This window comes from Trichomonas vaginalis, chromosome IV, assembly GCF_026262505.1.
Source record: "Trichomonas vaginalis G3 chromosome IV, whole genome shotgun sequence".
Taxonomy (NCBI): domain Eukaryota; phylum Parabasalia; order Trichomonadida; family Trichomonadidae; genus Trichomonas; species Trichomonas vaginalis.
In genome coordinates, this window is record NC_067206.1 from 27664055 (window position 1) to 27688148 (window position 24094).

Genomic DNA, 24094 nt, shown 5'->3' on the forward strand with positions numbered 1-24094 from the left:
GTCGACAATCAGATGTTGATTGTTGACTTTGTTCCTCATCTGAGGTACTTGATTATATTTTGTACCTCAGATGAGGAACAGAGACTTCAAAGACTCTTAACAAAGATCTTTGAAGACTTTCTTCTTCAATCAACATCTGATTGTTGACTTTGTTCCTCATCTGAGGTACTTGATTATATTTTGGACCTCAGATGAGGAACAGAGACTTAAAAGATTGTTTGTTGCAATCTTTCAAGTCTTTAGTCGACAATCAGATGTTGATTGTTGACTTTGTTCCTCATCTGAGGTACTTGATTATGTTTTGTAACTCAGATGAGGAACAGAGACTTAAAAGATTGTTTGTTGCAATCTTTCAAGTCTTTAGTCGACAATCAGATGTTGATTGTTGACTTTGTTCCTCATCTGAGGTACTTGATTATGTTTTGTACCTCAGATGAGGAACAGAGACTTCAAAGACTCTTAACAAAGATCTTTGAAGTCTTTTCCAATCAACATTGATTGTTGACTTTGTTCCTCATCTGAGGTACTTGATTATATTTTGGACCTCAGATGAGGAACAGAGACTTAAAAGATTGTTAAAAATTATCTTCGAAGACTTTCTTCTTCAATCAGATGTTGATTGTTGACTTTGTTCCTCATCTGAGGTACTTGATTATGTTTTGTACCTCAGATGAGGAACAGAGACTTAAAAGATTGTTTGTTGCAATCTTTCAAGTCTTTAGTCGACAATCAGATGTTGGTTGTTGACTTTGTTCCTCATCTGAGGTACTTGATTATGTTTTGTACCTCAGATGAGGAACAGAGACTTAAAAGATTGTTTGTTGCAATCTTTCAAGTCTTTAGTCGACAATCAGATGTTGATTGTTGACTTTGTTCCTCATCTGAGGTACTTGATTATGTTTTGTAACTCAGATGAGGAACAGAGACTTAAAAGATTGTTTGTTGCAATCTTTCAAGTCTTTAGTCGACAATCAGATGTTGATTGTTGACTTTGTTCCTCATCTGAGGTACTTGATTATGTTTTGTAACTCAGATGAGGAACAGAGACTTAAAGATTGTTTGTTGCAATCTTTCAAGTCTTTAGTCGACAATCAGAATGTTGATTGTTGACTTTGTTCCTCATCTGAGGTACTTGATTATGTTTTGTACCTCAGATGAGGAACAGAGACTTAAAGATCTTAAAAATCTTTGAAGACTTTTCTTCAATCAACATTGATTGTTGACTTTGTTCCTCATCTGAGGTACTTGATTATATTTTGGACCTCAGATGAGGAACAGAGACTTAAAAGATTGTTAAAAATTATCTTCGAAGACTTTAGTCGACAATCAGATGTTGATTGTTGACTTTGTTCCTCATCTGAGGTACTTGATTATGTTTTGTACCTCAGATGAGGAACAGAGACTTAAAAGATTGTTTGTTGCAATCTTTCAAGTCTTTAGTCGACAATCAGATGTTGATTGTTGACTTTGTTCCTCATCTGAGGTACTTGATTTATTTTTGTACCTCAGATGAGGAACAGAGACTTCAAAGACTCTTAACAAAGATCTTTGAAGACTTTCTTCTTCAATCAACATCTGATTGTTGACTTTGTTCCTCATCTGAGGTACTTGATTATATTTTGGACCTCAGATGAGGAACAGAGACTTAAAAGATTGTTTGTTGCAATCTTTCAAGTCTTTAGTCGACAATCAGATGTTGATTGTTGACTTTGTTCCTCATCTGAGGTACTTGATTATGTTTTGTACCTCAGATGAGGAACAGAGACTTAAAAGATTGTTTGTTGCAATCTTTCAAGTCTTTAGTCGACAATCAGATGTTGATTGTTTGACTTTGTTCCTCATCTGAGGTACTTGATTATGTTTTGTACTCAGATGAGGAACAGAGACTTAAAAGATTGTTTGTTGCAATCTTTCAAGTCTTTAGTCGACAATCAGATGTTGATTGTTGACTTTGTTCCTCATCTGAGGTACTTGATTATGTTTTGTAACTCAGATGAGGAACAGAGACTTAAAAGATTGTTTGTTGCAATCTTTCAGTTTAGTCGACAATCAGATGTATTGTTGATTTGTTCCTCATCTGAGGTACTTGATTATGTTTTGTAACTCAGATGAGGAACAAATACTAAAAACCATTTAATAGTTATTATTAAATACAAAATTCATAATATTACAAATCTATTTTTTATCCTATTTTTATTGATAATTCTCATATTTTGAAAAATAACACGGATTTTTAGAATCTAAATCTATGTATAGATATTATTATTGGATGTGTATTGGATTAGATAATTAGATATAGAAGATAACATAAATTAAATATTAAATTGTTTTAATTAAGTGAAAAAATATTAAAAAACCTTATTTTAAATGGAGTTTCATTATGTGAGGTATATTACTTATTCATGTATCTCAGGTGAGGAACAAAGTCAACAATCAGATGTTGATTGTCGACTAAAGACTTGAAAGATTGCAACAAACAATCTTTTAAGTCTCTGTTCCTCATCTGAGGTACAAAATATAATCAAGTACCTCAGATGAGGAACAAAGTCAACAATCAACATCTGATTGTCGACTAAAGACTTGAAAGATTGCAACAAACAATCTTTTAAGTCTTTGTACCTCATCTGAAGCACTTTCTCATATGCGTTTAATGTTAAAAACTTAAAATTTTGTTACATTTTTCATATTCCATGCCTCTTATATGATAACTTATAAATATCACAGCATGTTATTATTATACATCACATATATAATTAAATTATGTTATTTATACATGCTTAAACTATAGTTTGGGCTTGGTGAATCTTATTTGATTCTTGAGAAATATCAATGACCGACCAGATTCTTTGCCACAGATATCGCTAGGATAATGTCAATCATTCTATGTACAAGTCACATAATTTTGACGGATTCTCCAAAATTATATCTTCAATCAGAATCCATATCCTGCACAAGCGCATGAGATGCACCTCTAGGATGAGTTAGAATTTTTGATGAATTTTATTCAGTGCTAAACTCATTATTTAAAAAAACTCGATGTAAACTATTCAAATTTTGGAGATGTAGGCAAGACGATAGCATTTTTTTGGATTAGTGTCTTTATCATTATTTTATATATTTCTCATTCTTTTCATATTTATCATTGTTTTATAGAATTTTCTTTCTTTTCATATTCATCATTGTTTTATAGAATTTTCTTTCTTTTCATATTTATCATCATTTTATGGCATTCTCTTTCTTTCCATATTCATCATTATTTTATTACATTCTCTTTCTTTCCATATTCATCATTATTTTATTACATTCTCTTTCTTTCCATATTCATCATTATTTTATTACATTCTCTTTCTTTTCATATTTATTATTGTTTAATTTAATTCTCTTTCTTTCCATATTCATCATCATTTTATGAAATTCTCTTTCTTTCCATATTTATCATCATTTTATTGCATTCTCTTTCTTTTCATATTTATCTTCATTTTATAAAATTCTTTAGATATCAATGAATGCCCTCTTAGTATTGCAATCAAAGCGAATTCAATAGAAATTGTCCAATTCCTAGTTGAGCATGGTGCAGATGTTAACATGAAACTTATTCTTTTTCTTTTCATTTTTATTATTATTTTATAAAATTCTCTTTCTTTTCATATTTATCATTGTTTTATGGCATTCTCTTTCTTTTCATATTTATCATCATTTTATTACATTCTCTTTCTTTTCATATTCATCATAGTTTAATCGCATTCTCTTTCTTTTCATATTCATCAAAGTTTAATAGCATTCTCTTTCTTTTCATATTTATCATTGTTTAATTTAATTCTCTTTCTTTTCATATTTATCATCATTTTATGAAATTCTCTTTCTTTTCATATTCATCATAGTTTAATCGCATTCTCTTTCTTTTCATATTCATCAAAGTTTAATAGCATTCTCTTTCTTTTCATATTTATCATTGTTTAATTTAATTCTCTTTCTTTTCATATTTATCATCATTTTATGAAATTCTCTTTCTTTTCATATTTATTATTGTTTAATTTAATTCTCTTTCTTTCCATATTCATCATCATTTTATGAAATTCTCTTTCTTTCCATATTTATCATCATTTTATTGCATTCTCTTTCTTTTCATATTTATCTTCATTTTATAAAATTCTTTAGATATCAATGAATGCCCTCTTAGTATTGCAATCAAAGCGAATTCAATAGAAATTGTCCAATTCCTAGTTGAGCATGGTGCAGATGTTAACATGCTTCTTATTCTTTTTCTTTTCATATTTATCATTGTTTTATGACATTCTCTTTCTTTTCATATTTATCATTATTTTATGAAATTCTTTCGATATTAATGAATGCCCTCTTAATATTGCAATCAAAATTAAAGCAAAATATATTATCACTTTCTTAGTTGAACATGGGGCTACAACAAGACATTCATGTAGAATTTCGTAAAGGCAAAGGTTCAAGAGCGGGTCGCCTTATTTTTTATTTATAATAATAAAGACTCATATTTCCAGACTATACTTGTAATCATTGAGAAACATATTTCACATACTTTGTATGAAGATTGAATTAATTCAGAAAAACTTTCTCAAAATTTTTGAATCATCGACACAATAAATTGAATGACCGCTAAGTTTCATTCAATTAAAAATAGTACCAAATAATGGGTTATGCAAGATATTGCAAAATATTTTTGATAACTTGTAAAAAAAGCGTAAACTTCAGAATACACAATAATATATTATTTGGATACTATATATAGTTACGAATATTATTGCCACTCAAAAAATCACAATTTCATTTTTTCTCGAAATCTAGCCTTGAAATGTATATTAATTTTACTAAATATAAGCATTATATTATATGCTAATGGACTTTTTGCATTCGTTCCTATTAAACACGTATATATATATTCCTCCAAAGTTCTTTCAATCTATAACAATATTATATTTATTCAAACAAAATATATAAATAAAATTCTATGCCAAACCAAATAGAGAGGATAATTTTGATGACAATTCCTTATCTGCTTCCAAAATAGTTTTAATGATAATTGTTGAATCCTTTTCTTGTTGGATACTCTTAGTGAGTGCCTTTGAATCCCACGAAGCCCAGTTCTTTATGATTTTCATACAAATCATTCTCCAACTGTCACTTTTATTTGCTAAATGAGCGACAATTTTGAAATTCTCTTGTGAAGCTTGTGAAGCAGAGAAAATCTGAGCGACACAGACTCTTCCTATATTAGTGAAGTGAATGGCAGATTCCAATATCGCACTGAAAATGTAATTCTTGTGATTTACATCCATCGCCAAACTCGTAATTGCCCAAAATCCAGTTTGTGCAACTCTGTGCCATTCAGAAGAGGCTTTAAACAGTTGTACGGTCCTCTCTCCAGGCGGAGAAAAGAATGGAACAGCCATCATTCGTCCAATCTCTTCAATCGTGCAGTGATGACTCGAAATTTTTATGATTTCGGATAAATCACATTTTTGTTCGAGCAAATTCGCGATTCCTGGTATGACATCGACTATTTCTGGTACGAAGGGTATCATTGTCGATATAATTCCTACAACAATTTTGGATTTTTCGTCAATCATCTGCTTCATTATTTCAATTATCTCATTAGTGTTGGAAGGATTGAAAATAATGTAGTATCGTAACAGGTTCGGATATGCTATGGATAATTGGGTAATTATTCTGATGTCTGATGATAAAATAAGGTTTAAATTTTCATCATCATTATTTGGAGGGAGGTTGAACTGGAGTTTACCAAGAAATGGCTCCAATTGGGTTACAAGTCCGGAAAGATCAAGCGAATGGCGGTTCCACTTCAGTTTGTTCTGAATAATACTTAATTCTTTTTTAACATCGATTTGAACGGCTTGTGCAGATGGTTCTGGTAGAACTAAGTTCTTAAACTTGAATTTCTTGTTGACAAGAAGCTGAGCTTGAGATAATCCCTCAGAAAATTTCGGATTATCTAATGTAATCGATTCTATGAAGTCTAGGAAGCTGCTTTGGTTCAGGTTTTTCGATGCTTTAAGTACTCGAAGCATTGAATGACAGATTACGTCATCCTGGTGGTTTCCTGCTTGAAATGTGAGAAATTCAAGAGATAATGAGATCATAATGCTCAAAACTTCAATATTATTGTCTGACCTTTGAAGCATATTGAGAATAAATGCAGCTAATGCCTTAGAATCCTCAAAATTCGAAGAATTTAATGCCCATCTTATACAATCGCACATAAATCCAGTTCTGAGGTCTTTCCCAAGTTCACTAAGCAATGTTGTTATATTTCCACCATTTGACAAAAGAATTCTTTCGCAATTTGATGAAATAAAACATTGTGTGACTCCTGGAGCAGCAGGAGCTAGTAAAACGTCTTCTGTAAAATGCTGCGGCATCGTGATGTTATTATCTGTAAGTAGATCTGATATTTTGAATCGTAAAAACTCTCTTGTCATTTGATCAGCAGAAGTACGAGGTAATATCTTTATAATGAACATCTTTGCACTTGCACTTTCTTCTAATGTCGATTCCTTCTTGGAAATTCCTTTACTGATTGAGATATATTGAGAATCTTCAACAAATCTGAAACATTTGTATAAGAATAGCTGGATCATCTCTCGGCTTTGAGTTATATATTGGTTTAATTCGGGTATTTTATCTCTCAAAGAAGTAAAAAATGAAGGAGCTTCTTTGTAAAATCCAGAAATTTCTTTTAGAATTGACATAAAGAGACTCTTGAAGTTATTTTGGTTCTTCTTAGCTAGGTAATGTAGAAAATCGATCTGGTTTATATTAATAACTTCAGGATTGAGATCATTAAAAAGTTTATTATTGATATTAATAATAAAGCTTACAACACCATCAATATCAGGTGTATTATCATATGTATTATTTGATCCAATATCTGTTCTTAAAAGTATAAAAGTTGCTTTTTCTTCTGTGTTAAAGTTTTGAACTGTATACTTTTGTAGTTTTTCAGCAACACATCTTTTCAAATTCATTAAGGCCATTGCATCACCTAAATTCTTTGTGTTACTTCGAAAAGGCTCTCTAAGTTCCATTTTAATTATTTATTGCCAACTCCAACTTTACAATTTATTTTACATGGCAAAATAATAAGAATTGGTATAATAAATTCTTTAATGAATTTCAAAGTTAAATACTTTCGCAAGCTCAATAATGAAAAATGATATGATGAAGTGAACCGGAACTCAAAAAAAAACTATAGATTATTTAAAAAATGTGACGTAATAAAGGAAATATCTTATCTACTATTATTTTTATCATAAACTTAAATTGGGAATAAAAAAGCTGGTAAATTTTCAAATTATTTCCACATTGCTGGAATTTTTGCATAATTGTTGCATGCTAAGATCAGTCATAATGTAAACCTCTCAATTTTATTGTCGTGGGAAGTATCTCAATTCCTTCATCCAGCCAATATGATATATTAATTTATATTATGAACAAGAGTTTATCAAAGGGAAATCCTTTAAAACAATGTATAATGTGGGGCAACGACGCGCAGTTTATTGCTTTTCTTGCTAAATATTGGGATATCAATGCAAAGGATTCGGATGGCTATACACCCTTTTATCATGCCTGTTTCATCGGCAAAATTCCAGCTGCAAGAATTCTTATCAACATGGATATCAAAGAAAGCATAGAAACAAATGGACTTGGTTGCATATGCCGTCTATGTGATCCTGAAACAACGAGGATTGCATTCGAGAAATATGGATCGATATTTAAAGAACAATTTTACTCGAAAGTTGACAATGGATATCCAATTAAATATTTAATCAGCGGAGATGATGAGGACAAAGTTATTGAAACTCTCTCAATTTTAATTCAAAATGGTTATGATCTAGATGCAACAGGACATGATGACTGCCCAACAGCGTGTGAAGCAGCATTATACATTCCATTTCCAAGACTTGAAATTATGGAATTCCTCCTTGCCAACAATGTAAATATCGATACTCCATTCCATAAATCTAATTCTACTCCGCGTAAATATCTGAAATATTCATACAATCCAAATATAACTGAATTAAGGAAGAAGTATAACATACAATAATTTATAAAAATAAAATGTTTTTATTTGACATTTTTATTGACGAATATTTCATTTTTATTATCACATAGGGGTATACAACAAAAAATAATATTCTTTCATTATATATATATATATATATTATAATTTTGATATTAGATCACGTCAAATTATATACAAGTGTGATCTTGATAAATACTGCAGTTCTTTGGGAAATAATTAACATGTCAATTCTCATCTATTGTCTCATTTTTTCTGTATTTATGAAAACATCAAACCGAAACATGAAATAGTCTGCTTCGCTTAGACAGATATCAGTTAATATCAGAAATATTCGCTTGCACACTTGAGTGCAGTTACTCCATTTTCATCCTTATCATTTTTATTGACGAATATTTCATTTTATTAGACAGAGTTAAGATATAATTTACAATTTCAAGATGACCATGCTCCGATGCCTGAATGAGTGGAGTACATCCTTCTCTATCCTTTGTATATTTATAACCTCCAACAGAAATAAAATATTTAACAACTTCAAGTTGATTATTTCATGTTTTAAGGAAAATCTCCAAATATAATTACACTAACTTCTTGTTTCTTTCTCACAGCCAGCTCCAATGAGAGATTTGACAATTTTGAGATTTCTTTTTTCACTTCCTATACATGAAGAACATTCCATTCATCATTCAATTTAGATGATTTAGGAGAGGTCTTCTTCCAATGTCCTATTCTGCATAGTTTTGAAATATTTTTTTTTATTTTTTATTTCTTTGAGATGAAAGTGAAACAAGGAAATTGTAGATATTTTCGAAATCACAAGATTTCTTTAATGTAATCACTGATATGATAGTCAATGTATTCATAATCCTGAATAAGATCCATACTAATCGAAATTAGAATTCGTAACTTTACAAATTTTGCAACATTGTCATTATTTATTTCCTGCGTGAACTTTAATTTAACCGATAAAAAATAGAGACAATATTTACTATAAAAATGAGATAAATAATATAAAAACAGTGGCCATCGCAGAGTGTGATCATTACTACAGTTAATTATGATCTTTTTTGTAACATCAACTTAAGTATCATGTATGTTCATTAAGGAAATTGAAGCCATTTGTTAGAATTTCTCTACGAGCATTGCTTTCTCCATCATTTTGATTGACATTCCTTTCTCTGACTTGCAACTCTTTCTTTAATTTTTTGTTTTCTTCATTCAATTGTAAGAAAATTCCTTCCATGTTTTGAATACTATTCTGTAATGCTTTGTATTCTTCGTTACTTTTATTGAGTTTTCTATCTCTTTCTTGGAGATCTTTCTTCAATACATTGTTTTCTTCATTAATTTCATTGAATTTCCTTTGTTTGTCTTGGAGATCTTTCTTCAATATATTGTTTTCTTCATTAATTTCATTGAATTTCCTTTGCTTGTCTTGGAGATCTTTCTTCAATACATTGTTTTCTTCATTAATTTCATTGAATTTCCTTTGTTTGTCTTGGAGATCTTTCTTCAATATATTGTTTTCTTCATTAATTTCATTGAATTTCCTTTGCTTGTCTTGGAGATCTTTCTTCAATATATTGTTTTCTTCATTAATTTCATTGAATTTCATCTGCTTGTCTTGGAGATCTTTCTTCAATACATTGTTTTCATCGTTAAATTCACTGATTTTTCTATCTTTCTCTTGAAGAGAATTCTTTAATTTTTTGTTTTCTTCATTAATTTCATTGAATTTCATCTGCTTGTCTTGGAGATCTTTCTTCAATACATTGTTTTCATCGTTAAATTCACTGATTTTTCTATCTTTCTCTTGAAGAGAATTCTTTAATTTTTTGTTTTCTTCATTAATTTCTAAGAAGAAAGTTTCCATGTTATGGAACTCTTTCTTTAATCCGTTGTTTTCTTCATTTATTTCAGTAAGTTGCTTTTCTTTCTCTTGGAGATTCTTCTTTAAAACATTGTTTTCTTCATTAATTTTCTTGATTTTCGTTTCGTTTTCTTGAAGTTCTTTCTTTAGTTTGTTGTTTTCGTCGTTAACTTGATTGATTTTCTTTTCTTTATCCCAGAGTTCCTTCTTTAATTTGAAATAGCCACTATTTTGACTTGCAATACTTTCGACATCTTGGAGTTCTTTCTTTAAATTGTTTTTTTCGTCGTTAATTTGACGAATTGTTCTTTCTCTTTCTTGCAGACTATTATTTAATGTGTTGATCTCTTCACTCATTTGACTGATTAATTTTTCTTTGTCATGGACATCTAATTTTAATTTGATGTTTTCTTCATTAATTTGGAAACAAACTTCCTTTAATTTGTCAATACTTTCATTATTTTGAAAGGGTTTATGATTATCTCCACCACGAAGTTCTTTCTTTAGTTTTATGTAGTCTGCATTAACTTGTAAGAAAGCTTTTTCTGCGTGTTGGAGTTCTTCCTTTAATTGGTTATTTTCTTCTTTAATTTGTTCTGAATTCTCAGATATTTCTTTTTCTGTATTATATAAAAAATCAATCATTTCATTGAATATTTCGATTTTCATGTACGTTTTAACTGTTTGAAGTACTAATATGACATCTTGCAAGTTTTTAACATAAACAATAGCTTTTCGAGTGCAGTTATATAATTCATTTGCATTAATAGTAGGTTGTGACTGTTTAAGAAGAGATACGAAATCGTCTGATGTTATTTTTGAAGTTTTCATGATCTTTTTGATGTCTTCGACTTCGAACAAGTCAAAGAAGTTACCTTCTTTAATATGATCGCTGATATGTGCCGCTATATATTCAAAATCCAGACTAATAGCATTACTCATAAAATTGTGAAGTCGTATAATTTTGATAGAAAATCTGTTACATTTAAAAACGACAGGCTTAAAAATTAACAAAATGTAATGAAAATAGAATACAGTGACATTTTTATTGATAACAAAGAAAAAGCAAGAATAATACGAGTAAATTTAATTTTACAGAAAGGAAATCTTAGTTTCATGCGCCAGATTAACATAGGAAATAGATAATTCTTATCTGTGAAGATGTGGAAGCTGCGCGAAGCATTATTGGTTAATTTTAGGGAATATGAAAACACAATTTGAGCTGAATTCGATACCTGGAATAGAATTCTTTGTTGTATCTATGGTTTGAGTATGCTCTGCAGAAAATGATACACTGCTTTCCTTCTTATCTCTGCATTTTTACCATAAATTGATGAATTCGAAGGGATTAAAAAAAAGGTAGTGGGGCTTCCAGGCGCGTTGCGCCCTCTAGCCCTGAAGATGTTTAGTATAAATGAAGTTTTTATTCGGAAAATTGTTAGTCTTCTGGGTCGAAAACATTATATAATGTGTCGCTTTTCACAAATTATATATGTTTTCATGCTTTGTCACTTTTCTGTCACTTTTCGGGTAAAAACATTTTTATTATTATATATAAATGAATTTTACAAAACCACCGTTACCGTTCTTTGGAAATAAGAGTAGATGTAAAGATATTATATTGAGAGAACTTAAGAAACTACCGAATGGTCTAACATTTGTAGATTTGTTCGGTGGAAGTTTCTATATATCCCATTTATGTCATACCGTATTTCCTGACTCAAAGATTATATGCAATGACTTCGACAACTATATGGACCGTCTCAAACATATTCCAGACACAAACAATATATTGAAAGAGTTAAAAGAAAAGATACCTATAGGTAAGATGGAACGTATACCATTAGATAAGAAAAATATTGTGAGCGAGGTTTTGAAAAAAGCAGAATATATAGACTGGGATAGTATATCTGCTAGACTATTATATAGTGGTGCTATAAGAGTTCATGACATTGAAACACTTATGTCAAAAGTTTTATATCTTAACTATACAAATGTTTTCAAAGAGGACATAGAAAAATATATTGAGGGTATAGAGTTTGTGAGATGTCATTGGACAGAGTTGTATGAAAAATATAAAGACAAGGAAAATGTTTTCTTTATAGTGGACCCGCCTTTCTATAACACATGAGATTTTCAATACCAAGTAGACTGGACTTTGAGAGACTCTTTAGAAACTTTAGACGTTATACATAACCATCCATGCTTTTACTTTACATCCGATAAAAGTGGTTTGGAAACCGTTATGAGATGGTTAGAGGACATACATGACTATGAGTTTATATATGACAAGATAGAATATGAGAGAGGTCCTATAAACTGGAGAAAGTGTCACAATAAAGAAATTTTATTAGTAAGTAAATGTGGTTTGAAATCGGATTGTTAGTTTTAGGTTTTTTCCATTGTGTCATTTATTTATTTGACGTGGCAGAAAAGTACAGAGAATATGAAGATGAACCAATGCCTGCAAATGTTCAGTATATGTACTCGTAAGAGATATTTTTATCTAATATTAAATGGACGCACAGAACTTAGCGAATGCACAGCAACCTGGACAACCAAACCCAGAGAATATTCCAAATGAAGTTAGAATACAAACTGCAATGGCAAACTATGGTCAAGTGCCAACAGATGTACAAATGCAAACTGCCATGTCAAATGACGCTGCGTTAGGTTTGCCACCATGGTATGCAAATATGAGATGGAAAGAGTTTTATACAAACCCTGAAGTGGGATATAAACAACTTTATGCAGATGATGCGAACACAGGAGTTGACCCAGAATAGTTTTCTACCAGAGGAGAAACAGAATGTATGAGCTCCAGTTAAAGAATGCTATGGAACTCAACAGGAAACGTAAGAGACTAGGCGGACATTAGATTTTTACATATAGTAAATGGGTTTCTTCAGTAGTATTGGAAACTTCTTCAGAAGAGTTGGAAGAGGTATATGGAATGGAATAAAATCTGTCGGAAGAGGAGTATGGAACGGTGCCAAAAATATTGGTAAAAGAGTAGGTCAGTTTGTTGGTATTATACCTAAAGACCCTGAACCAGAAGAACAAGCTCCTGTTATACAACAGCCTGAACCTGCACCACAGTCTAGTTGGCAACCAAATCCAACACCTCAACCGTATTAAAAAATTATATTTTTACCGTTCGATAGTAGTTGTATATGAAACTAAGTTCTAAGTAAAACGCATGGTATAATGGAATTATTCTTTTTCTTCCATCTGTAGTAAACCATACTTGAAAGTCTGAAATACTTCCACTTGGTGGTTCGTATAACTTTGTAGGTTTTTCGTAAAAATCATTCATCAGACATAAGAAAGAGTTTTGCGCACCAGAAAATGAAGCATGAACAATAATAGCATCTGGGTCGAAAATATTTTCATATGTTCCATTAGGGTTTTCGACTTCATAATAGTCCGGGTGTACTGGATATGCTGCAGGCTGATTTAACATCCTCATAAATCTATACCATGCCAAGTTGTTATATTTTGTAGAAATATAAACGTTTTCTCCAAGGTCTTCTATTTTATTGATTTTAACAGTTGCATTTTTCCTGTCATAAATAATATCGAGATGGTATTCTCCTTCGTCAATGTTATACTGGTTTGCATATTCAATATAGATGTCGTTTATTTTTTCTTGAAAAGCTTGAAGAGTTGTTTCTAAGTTTAAAAGCAAACTAACTTGTAAAAGTTTTCCCTGTTCAAATTTCTCATACATACGTTTTTTCTTTGTTATAGTATCGAACTTCAAAACCGACCGTAAATGGGAAACCATGTATGGCTTCTGAAATGAACTTCATTCTACGAAAGCCAATAGCTTTTGTGACGGATGGGTCTCTTAACCATCTTAATGGGTAGTCAAAACGATAGCCTTCATGCTTTACGGTATCTGTCTCAAACTTTTGACCGACATTAGTAAAAAGTTCATCTAATGGTTTAGTTGTAGCAACTCTAGAATTTTCTTTTTCTATTGGAAGCATATTTTATCTATAATAAAAATGTCAAATGAAACAGCGTCTATGAGAGAAATACAACACAACCGACAACTCATTATGCAAGCTCTAAATAAGAACACAACAAACTTTTCAAACTATTCTAAGATATCTGAGTCATTGAAAGGGGGTGACTTAAAACTGACAATAAACCCAATGACAGATGAGTTTCTGTTTCAAGACAATAAGAACCATACTGTCTGCATAAATCCAACAAAAGGAACTTTAAACGAGAAACCTATAAATGAACTTCTTTTGAAAGCAGATGTTGACAACAAAGCTGACAAAGAATATGTAGACGATGCAATAGCAAAAGAAGAAGAAAGAGCTAACAATGCTTATGCAACAAAAGAACATACTCATCCTGAACTAGCAGACAAAACATATGTTGACAATAAAATGTCAAGTGAAGTGACAAGAGCTGAAAACGAATATTCTAAAAAGACTCATATACATTATATTAACCAAATACCAAGTCTTAAGGGAACATTAGAGACAAAAGCAGATAAGACTCATACACATTCTATATCTGATATTACAAACTTACAAGAAACCTTAAACAGTAAAAGTGCCGTTGGACATACACATACCATTGCAAATATTACAAACTTACAAGAAACCTTAAACAGTAAAAGTGCCGTTGGACATACACATACCATTGCAAATATTACAAACTTACAAGAAACCTTAAACAGTAAAAGTGCCGTTGGACATACACATACCATTGCAAATATTACAAACTTACAAGAAACCTTAAACAGGAAAAGTGACGTTAGACATACACATTCTATATCTGAAATAACAGACTTAAACGTTAGCCTTGAAAAGAAAGCAGATAAAACATATGTCAATGAAATATACCAAAGTTTGATAGGAACAAAAAAAATATTGAAACTATTGTTGGTGACTTTTCTGTCAATGAAGAAAATAAATATTTTAGATGGCAGTTTGTACAGTCCTTAAAAAATGGTACACGGTGTAAACTCATTCCGAAAAATAACAATGAAATGTATGTAAGCTATAAAAGAATGATGGTACACAAGTTAAAGTTCCATTAGACAACAACTGCTACTTAAACTTATATGGAGACGAACAAAAGAAATATTTAAGAGTTTATGAAATGGCAGATATGACATTGCCTGACCCAGCTCCAGCACCATATTATTATGACTATGGAGATGAGACAGAACACCACATGCAGATGAACAAAAGCTAACATTATATTTAGATTATTATAGATATAAAAGATATAATGCAATAGAAAAACGAGAATAGTATATTATTATACAGATGACAGAAATAAATATTATAGTCAAGATTTTACCTACCCTGAAACATAAGATATATTATAAAAAATATTCTGACAAAACCAGAAGAAACCTGAAATAGTTGCACTAATTTTTAAGTTCAAAAGAGACAATCCTATATATCTCATATGTTTGATTTAATGAACCCAGTAGGTTCTATTTATACATCTATGGATGCAAGAGGTCCTCAAGTAATGTTTGGTGTTGGTGCATGGAAACAAATAGTCGACAGGTTTTTGTATTGTGCAAACTCTTCAAAGGAAACAGGTGGAAGTAAAACGATTTCAGGTGAAAATTTACCTGCACACAGTCACTACATAGATTTAAGTACATCTCAAGCAGGTTGGCATAAGCATAGATATTGGGATTGGTCAGGAATGACAAAAGGTAAAGGATATGATGTTAAAGACGACGTTAAGTTTGCTATAAATTGTTACTGGAGTGACACTCAGGGAGAAGGAAACCATACACATTTCGTTTCAGGATATACGCAAACAACGGGACAAAGTAAAGAATACATGCCACCTTACATGACAGTTTACGCATGGTATAGAATTGCTTAGTCGTCATTTTCAACTTCTTTAGCATATTCGTCAGGAGTTGTCTTATATTTGTTAGGAACTGTCTTTGAAAGTATACCACCTTGAACTTTGACAAGTTTGAAACGAGGTCTGACAATAGTAGTTTTATCTTCTGCTTGCAGTGTGTACATTTTGCCATGTTTGCCTAAAACTTCATAATATTCTCTTGTATACTTTCTTCTATTTTTACGAACACGAATGTGAGTACCTGTCGAGTTCCCATTGTTGTCATAGTCAATAGTATTCTCATATGGGTCGCGTTTAGGTATTTCTATTTTTACTTTGTCACCTTTCTGAAGTTTGAAGCCCGGCATTCTTTCTTGTTTGTCTCTTTTGACTAAATTATTAAATATATAGTCTTTCTCTAAGTCAGGGTTGTTTTTCATTTCTTCGGGGAGTGGTTTCCCAAACCTTTTTGTTTACGGCTATTGTAAATATTTAAAACTTGTCTCATCTTTGCCATGGAGAAGTGTCTATACTTGTCGTCATATGACATTTCATTTGCTTCACCACCTTGTGGTTGGTTTAAGTCTCTTAACATTTTTATACAACCGTCAATGACACCAAGAGCAGAATGGTTTTGGTCGACAATGAAATATTGGTTTACATTTTTTGAACGCAGATAGTTTTTTACATCATCTGATTTGAAAGAACTTTCACAGTCAGATGTCAATTTTGTTGGATGGTATTTGTCAACGAATATTGTCAAAGCAGTTTTCACATCTAAAATATTTTTGGACCATAATGGTATGGCTTCACAGTATCTTGTGTTTTGACCAACAAATATTAACCAGTATGGAGGTCCATCTGTTCTAACTCTCGGAATGTTTTCCAAGATATCCATAAACCAAGCATTTGGTGTTGAACTAAAGATTTTTACCATGAGTGCTTTCTTTGTCGCTTTAGAAACATAGGGTCCTTGTTTGGATTCGTCATTTTTTACCCTATAAGAAATGGGTTTATTTGGCGCATTAGCAGGAGTTGCATCCAGATTTTTGCCCGCAGTGGGAACAATAGCCAGAGGTGTATTTGGAGTTGGAAGGAAGATTTTGAGTACATTAGGTATACTTAAAGAGAAAGCACAACCTATTATACAAACTGTACAGAAAGGTTGGGATGTAGCACGAGATGCAACAAATCTTATTCCAAATCCTGAAACAAGAGGAAAAGTTCAAGGATGGATGGACAATGTAGGAAGACAAGCAGGAAACTATTATAACAAAGCAAATGACTACTATAACCAAGCAGGACACTATATGGACCAAGGTGAAAGATTCTTTAACAGAGGATATAACCATGCACAACAGTGGGTAAACAATAACCAACCTCAACCACCTCAAACGTGGGAATGTAAAGTTTTTACTGAGATGAAATGAACAATACAGCATTGAGACAAATGAGTTCAAGATGGATTTGTCGGCTTCCAGCATTTACACCACGTGTTTGTAAAGTTCTTCCTATACCTCAGGAAGTTTTAGACCGACTTAAAAACCTAAACAACCAGTTGAAAACAAACCAAACTAAATTTTTTTACTGAGATGAAATGACCGAAGAAGTTGAAACGGTAGATTTGACACCACAAACAAAAAGTTCAGAACCATTGTCAAAACCTGTCAAAGAACTTACAGATGAAGAGAAAAATTCAATAATAGAAAGTGCCAGGTCTGGAAATACAAACCCTAACTACAAAGTCACTTTTCATAAAAATGGAACGGCTAGTATCTCAAAAAAGAAACAGACTCTCACAAATAAAATATTGAAGTCTGAAGGAGCTTTCGAGACAACAGATGGAAAAGTTTACTTCACTGACCAACAGTTCATTATAGAACATCTCATTGACTTAGAGTCGAAATATTCTAAACTTTACAACAAACACAAAAAGTTGAAAGGAAAACAAAAACAAATGGCATATGATATTTATGAAGATGTTGACGACACAACTGTTCCTGCAAGTGAAGTAAAGTCAGAGGAACCGAAAAGTGACGAAAAAACGATAGAAGAAGAAAAACCAAAAACTGAAGATAAACCAAAACCAAAGTTTAGTTTCCAAACTAAACCAAGTCAACCTTCATTAGCTGGTATGGGTTGGCGTCAAAGACTTATGGCAGCAGGCGGTTATGTAAAGTAAAGAAAAAAATATTTTTTTTCTTTTTATAAAAATGCCCCCATATAGAATGGATAGAAAGTCTGCTAGAATAAAAGCAGAGTTGCAAAGATATGGTTGGAGAGTTTCGAAGAATTTTAAATATAGGAAGGGAAGACCCATAAAAGTCTATGACAAATTGTCTGGTCTTCGCTACGAAATGGATTTGGAAACAGCACGTGCAAATTATCCAAACAGACTAGAGAGGTTAGAAGAAGAACGTCTTATGGACATGCCTTTCGATGTTAGTGAACCTCAAGTTGAAGGACACGACGGCTTTGCCAGATTCTACTGGAAACATGACGAACAATTGCATCCTTTGAGAAGGAAAAAAGGAAAAGGTGAAGACGCACATGCTCCCATGGAAAGAACAAGATATGCATATGAAAAGTATCGTGAAGTTAGAAGTCAAATTACATCTGGTCGAACCTTTACAGTAAACTTTGACGAAGGAAAGAACAAAGAAGGCTTCATGGGAGTACTTGCTGCCATACAAGACGGAAATAAGAAAGGACACAATCTCAGATTGACCATAACAGATTTGGATGGTCACATTTACTATGCACATGGCAATGAACAAACAGCCGCAAAACTTCTTGACGCTTTCAAGACTACAAAGAGAGAACAAATGGTTGACTCCGACTCAGACATTTTGAATGCAATTGAAGGAATTGCAAGTGTCAAGTTCGAATGGTACCAACCTAACCCTCAAGCAGTCAGACAACATGCTGGATACTTCCCGTTCATAAATAAGTCTGACATTGACTTGACAAGGTATGAAATTTACAATTCAATTGAAACAATTGTCAATGAACCTTGTATTCTTACATGTCTCAGGAACTCTGGTCTTGTTACAGATGAGAATGAAGTATCTTGAGTCATGTGTGAAGACAAGGTACATTCTCAGAGGTCAATTGGCAAAAATTGCACCGTTGGCAAATGTCAATATCCGAGTCAACATACCTACAGCTAAAGGTTCTTCACATGACGACTATGTTGTTGACAAAGACTTACCATGGTTGAAGATTGTAATTGTCCACAACCACTTCATGTTGAACGAAAGTCTTACAAACCCATTCTTTGGTAAAAGTAAGTGCAACATTGTCAGAGCTGTAAACATTCTTTTCGAGAAAGGTTTGTTGGAACCAATTCCAGATGACAAGCTTACAGAAAGTTTTGTACCAAAAGACGAAACAAACTTTTCATTGTTAGCAAGACCAAAAGTTGTTCCAGACAAAGTTCTAGTACAAAAGAAGTACACAGTTCCACAAGGGGTTGGTATGTTCGGATACCAACCTGAACCAGAAGAACTTCCAATGAGGTTGCAAGAACTTCAAGATGCTATAAACAAACTTCCATTGAGACATCCAATTGACGTCAAATTGTATTGGAGAGCATCTGAGTTAGGTCAGAAGGTTTTATATGAAACAGGTTGCTTCGACGATGTTTATGAGATAACAGGAGAAGTTTCTCAGAAGATAAGAGACTCACTTGAATTTCCACAAACTGGACCAATTGGTTGCGACAAGTTCGACTCAGATGAAAAGATATACTATGTCGACCTTAACGCTGCATACATGAGGTTTGTCCAATATATTCCGACTGGAATTCCAAACGAAGATGGTGAGTTCCCGGGAAGGAACTATACAGTTGGAAAAGTCATACAACAACTGTATGATATTAGGAAAGCTTCAAACCCCAAACTTGCAATGACACTCAAATTGCTTATGAATTCGACATGGGGATATTCCATTAAGAAACCTCAAGAGATGAAGAGTAAACATTATGAGAAGGTCGACAACTTTGTTGAAAGGTTTTCTCCTTTTGTTTTGAAGTACGAATTCACTCAAGGTCAAAGTGGCTTAGTAACCACATTAAACCTATTGTCGAACATTGGTCTTACCTCAGTTCGCAAAGGCAGTCCTTGAAACTACAACAAATTCTTCTCCGAAGTCAAATCCAAAGTGAAGGTTTACTATGAGAACATTGACGCACTCATGACGAACGAAGAAGGATACAACAAACTCATTGAAATGGGAATGGTCGGTGAAAAGATGGGCTGTTTTAAGCTAGATAAGGTATTTTCCGAAGTTCATGTAATATCGAAAAGGAAATATTGGGGCATACTTGAAGACGGCACAGAAATAAAACATTGCATGAAATAAAAATTTATTTAAAAAAAGTGACATTTTTTAAATTTTATTTGAAATGTACGCTGAGTTTGTTGGAGAAGACCGTTGGGAAACTTGTTTGTTAGATGAGAAATATGAAATGGCATACCATTTTAAAACAATATATTTTTACATATATTAAATGCTTCAGGTTGAAAAACAAAGAACAAAAGTAGCAGATACAAAACCGTTAGACTATATCTTTACAAATGCTGGTAGGACTATTTCAGATGAAGAAATTTCATCCCGAGCATACAGGTTTGACTATCCAATTCGTTGGCTTCAAAGTCCTTCAGATGCAAAGGCAATAGGATTTAGAAGAGTTTTGTTTTCAAATAGAACTAACGCATTTATGTTCGCAGTATATTTTCATGGGCAGTATGAAGGTTCTGATGGTCTAATAGACAAATTTGACGAAATGAGAATCTTTACAATTCGTTCAGACGAAAGTCTTGAGAAAACTCTAAATGACTTTCAAACTCAAATGAACAATATTATTGGGAATTTCAAGAAAAATACGACTCTTTACTAAATGGAACATACTATCTGAAACTAGAATATGACAAGATGAACTCCACCGTTTCATTTCAAAAGATTGAAATTAACCCTCCAAGAGATACAGAGTTTTTATTTTGGGAAGTAGACAAACGTTCTTGGGCACAATTTCTTCGGTTACTAAACCAGAACGAACCATTACCACCAGATGGTCCATTTAAATTTATACTTCCACCAGCAGATTTGACAGTTTATAGAAACGTGTTTGACCCTCAAAATGTTATGTGTCATGCAAGTTTCAGTTCAAGCAACAATAGTTTTCTATGTATTGGTAAGGACTTTTATGACTTTGCTTCTAAATTCTACGAACCATCTAGTAACAGTTTCTCTGACTTTCAAGTTTGGTTCACAACAAATGGTGTGCAACATATTATTCCATTGTACTATGACTTTTATCTCGAATTGTCTTTCATATATAACTACGGAAAAGTGCTGAAAAAGTATTGAATGTGAAGATATTAGAAAATAACATTTTTTCTAACATCGTAGAAAACTCATGAAAACAATTTATTTTTGACACTTTCACAAAAAACATAAAAAAAGTGAGTTAAAATGAGATGTTTACTGAACTGGCTGAATGTCGCCTTCTGTAGTTATGTAGAATGGTTGACCAGAGAAGTGAAGGAGAGACTGAATTGCCAATTTCATATGGGGTAGGGGGTTCTCCTTGTTTGGTATTTTTATCCAAGGACGTTTGTTTAGGAACTTAACAAGAGCTTCTCTTTTGGCGTCCTTTATGCATCGTAGGCTGTCCCGTCTGGTATTTGAATTGGAATTCCAGTCGAAGTCTCGAGCTGAAGTGTAGACCTTCCCGTTATCCAACCGTTAACAAGCTTGTCTTTTACATTCTGCCTGAGGAAGTCTTTAACAAGCTCGTTAAGTTCAATGAGGTAAATTGCCTCGTCAAGTCTTTCTTGCATTCCAAGTTCTTCCATCCGACAGGAAAAAATTTTCCGGACAAAGGGAAAAATTTTTCCTTCCGACAGGAAGAACTCTTCCATCCGACAGGAAAAAATTTTCCGGACAAAGGGAAAAATTTTTCCTTCCGACAGGAAGAACTCTTCCAGTTGTCCGTCCGTAAACCATTCAAATTTTCGAAAATTGAGAACTTTTTGGTCGAACTTTAGAAAAAATTTTCCATCCGACAGGAAAAAATTTTCCATCCGACAGGAAAAAATTTTCCGGACAAAGGAAAAAAAATTTCCTTCCGACAGGAAAAGTTCTTCCTTCCGACAGGAAGAACTCTTCCAGTTGTCCGTCCGTAAACCATTCAAATTTTCGAAAATTGAGAACTTTTTGGTCGAACTTTAGAAAAAATTTTCCATCCGACAGGAAAAAATTTTCCGGACAAAGGGAAAAAAATTTCCTTCCGACAGGAAAAGTTCTTCCTTCCGACAGGAAAAGTTCTTCCTTCCGACAGGACACAAACGAATGTCCGACGTCCCACCAACCGAGTCCATTCCCAAACCAGAGGAACCTAAAGAACCACAACAGTCTCCTCAGCAACCTCAGTTCCAGCAAGTACCTCCGAATTACTACCAATTTCCACCTCAAGGTTACTACCCACCACAAAGCTTCCCGAACTACCCTCCTCAGCCTATGCCTTATTTCCCCAACCCTTGGATGTTTATGCAAAACCCTGCCCCACAATTCCAATTCCAATCTCAGTCCAAGAGAGACCAAGACTTCGAAGAAGGTCTGAACCGCTTACGCAAAGAGTATGCTACAGCTCCAATTGAGAGAAAGTTGTTCCCGGACCAAAAAATATAATTTAGGTGAAGAGGTGAGATTTCACCTCTTTTTTCACCTGTTTTTTCACCCTCTTGAATTTTCATGAATTTATATATTAATGTTTTCGTTAAGCCACTTTGTGGCGTCAGTCAGTCAGTCAGTCAGTCAGTCAGTTTAGGAAAGACTTTAGAAAGTTGTTGGAAAATAAGTCCTGGAAGAGTATTATAAGGCATTTTGTGAAGAATATAGCAACGGGAATTCGGACTGTTGCTTTTTATACAAAATTCATGCAGGAAATTCTTGAGTTTTGGTTGAAAGAATACGGTGGAGCCAAAGTGGCTCGACCTCAAAACAAGCATTTTATGAGCTTACTAAGGGCGTTATAAATGAATTCAAAGGTATTTAATACATCCTGACCTCGTTCATTTTTGTTGCTGAATTCAGCAAAAATAATGTTTAGGGTAGATGGTTAGATCTAACCCGATTTCTAACCGATTTCTACCCTCTTGAATTTTCATGAATTTCCTTAAGATAGAAAAAATAAAGTTAGTTTTATTTTTATTTTTTTTTTTATTTTGTATTAAGAACAGAAATGTCAACAATCGGCACAACAAATTCAAACAACAGCACCAAACTCGTAGTCATGAATCCAACATCTATGTTAGTAGAGATGAAAGCTTCATTCCTTCTTCATTTACTTTCGAAACAGAAATACAAAGAATAAAGCAAGAACTTTTAACAAGTAATTTAGACTGTACCGCACAGGATGAAAAAATGAACAGTATCTTTTATGAAATGCAGGACCTCATCGACCATTTGCCTAAACTACCTGAATCCAACAAAAGTCACTATTCTGAATTCGACGAAATTGAAGTCAAAGCAACTGACTCAGTAGAAATAAAGAAGTTCATACAAAAGGTAAATTATGAATTCCTTGTTTTCATTGCAACCATAAAGTTATGGACAAAGATTGCGACATGGTATATAAGAACATCTCTGACATATATAAAATTGGGGAGTTTAAGACATACGACAACTTTGTTTTCATTAGCTGCCAAATGTGTATGGCAGATAAGAGATAAAGATAGAAGAGGTAAGGTATGGAATGAACAGATAAAACCAACTGCTTCAGATTTAAAGAAAACCATTGACGCCTTAGTTGTTTTAGCAGGTAAGGTTTCCAATGTATAAGCAAAAATGAACCGCAATGTTCTAAATGTAAAGCAGCAATGAGGAGATATAACTACTCCGTCAAAGAGATAGAAAGAATGAGAACGACTATGCAGATTTAAAGAAGAAGCAGAGAAGCCGGTAGAAAATAAAATGGACATGTTAGAATTTCTGAACAAAAACTATCCAACTGCTGACGATTTCCTTCTATCTGACGTCAAGAAGAAGTATAAAGAAACTTTCGGTATCGTTAAAACATTCGATGTACTAAAAGAAGAAATAGAAGCTACGAAACTGTTTAGGATTTCAAATATACATCGTACAATTCATGTAAAACGCTTATAAAATAACTGGGGTGAAAAATGAGGTGAAAAAAGAGGTGAAATCTCACCTCTTCACCTAAAATATATTTTTATTGAATTCAGCAACAAAATTCTGAGTAAAATAATTTTTAGGGCATGTGTCAAACCGTTGAGTTTTCACAAAATTTA

At 32.7% G+C, this 24094-nt stretch overlaps 7 protein-coding genes and 6 pseudogenes across 13 annotated transcripts, besides 1 other annotated feature; 8 read left to right on the plus strand and 5 right to left on the minus strand.

Annotated features, from left to right (window-relative positions):
- Positions 1-4945: 4945 nt before the first annotated feature.
- On the minus strand, positions 4946-7083 carry TVAGG3_0179730 (uncharacterized protein; the record flags this gene model as incomplete). Its single annotated transcript, XM_001312062.1, has 1 exon — positions 4980-7076. The coding sequence occupies one exon, from the start codon at positions 7074-7076 to the stop codon at positions 4980-4982; it is 2097 nt and encodes a 698-aa protein (XP_001312063.1).
- A 394-nt stretch (positions 7084-7477) lies between these two features.
- Positions 7478-8102, plus strand: TVAGG3_0179740 (Ankyrin repeat family; the record flags this gene model as incomplete). Its single annotated transcript, XM_001312061.2, has 1 exon — positions 7478-8095. The coding sequence occupies one exon, from the start codon at positions 7478-7480 to the stop codon at positions 8093-8095; it is 618 nt and encodes a 205-aa protein (XP_001312062.1).
- Positions 8103-9158: 1056 nt separating this feature from the next.
- Positions 9159-10883, minus strand: TVAGG3_0179750 (biological adhesion protein; the record flags this gene model as incomplete). The annotated part of the gene is made up of 1 exon (XM_001312060.1): positions 9159-10883. One exon carries the CDS (start codon positions 10881-10883, stop codon positions 9159-9161), a length of 1725 nt encoding a protein of 574 aa, XP_001312061.1.
- A 1953-nt stretch (positions 10884-12836) lies between these two features.
- On the plus strand, positions 12837-13079 carry TVAGG3_0179760 (serine threonine-protein phosphatase family; the record flags this gene model as incomplete). Its single annotated transcript, XM_001312058.1, has 1 exon — positions 12837-13079. The coding sequence occupies one exon, from the start codon at positions 12837-12839 to the stop codon at positions 13077-13079; it is 243 nt and encodes an 80-aa protein (XP_001312059.1).
- Positions 13080-13083: 4 nt separating this feature from the next.
- TVAGG3_0179770 lies at positions 13084-13933 on the minus strand (annotated as a pseudogene). The gene has a single exon. A coding segment is annotated over exon 1 (850 nt).
- Positions 13934-13951: 18 nt separating this feature from the next.
- TVAGG3_0179790 (phage tail repeat-like family) lies at positions 13952-14908 on the plus strand (the record flags this gene model as incomplete). The annotated part of the gene is made up of 1 exon (XM_001312056.1): positions 13952-14908. The coding sequence occupies one exon, from the start codon at positions 13952-13954 to the stop codon at positions 14906-14908; it is 957 nt and encodes a 318-aa protein (XP_001312057.1).
- Positions 13952-24094: part of a mobile genetic element that runs on past the window's edge.
- Positions 15812-16769, minus strand: TVAGG3_0179810 (annotated as a pseudogene). The gene has a single exon. A coding segment is annotated over exon 1 (958 nt).
- On the plus strand, positions 17377-17961 carry TVAGG3_0179820 (phage tail repeat-like family; the record flags this gene model as incomplete). Its single annotated transcript, XM_051225583.1, has 1 exon — positions 17377-17961. One exon carries the CDS (start codon positions 17377-17379, stop codon positions 17959-17961), a length of 585 nt encoding a protein of 194 aa, XP_051110569.1.
- TVAGG3_0179830 lies at positions 18008-20141 on the plus strand (annotated as a pseudogene). Its single transcript has one exon. A coding segment is annotated over exon 1 (2134 nt).
- On the plus strand, positions 20290-21149 carry TVAGG3_0179840 (annotated as a pseudogene). The gene has a single exon. A coding segment is annotated over exon 1 (860 nt).
- Positions 21264-21637, minus strand: TVAGG3_0179850 (annotated as a pseudogene). Its single transcript has one exon. A coding segment is annotated over exon 1 (374 nt).
- On the plus strand, positions 22134-22472 carry TVAGG3_0179860 (uncharacterized protein; the record flags this gene model as incomplete). Its single annotated transcript, XM_051225584.1, has 1 exon — positions 22134-22472. One exon carries the CDS (start codon positions 22134-22136, stop codon positions 22470-22472), a length of 339 nt encoding a protein of 112 aa, XP_051110570.1.
- Positions 23026-23948, plus strand: TVAGG3_0179870 (annotated as a pseudogene). Its single transcript has one exon. A coding segment is annotated over exon 1 (923 nt).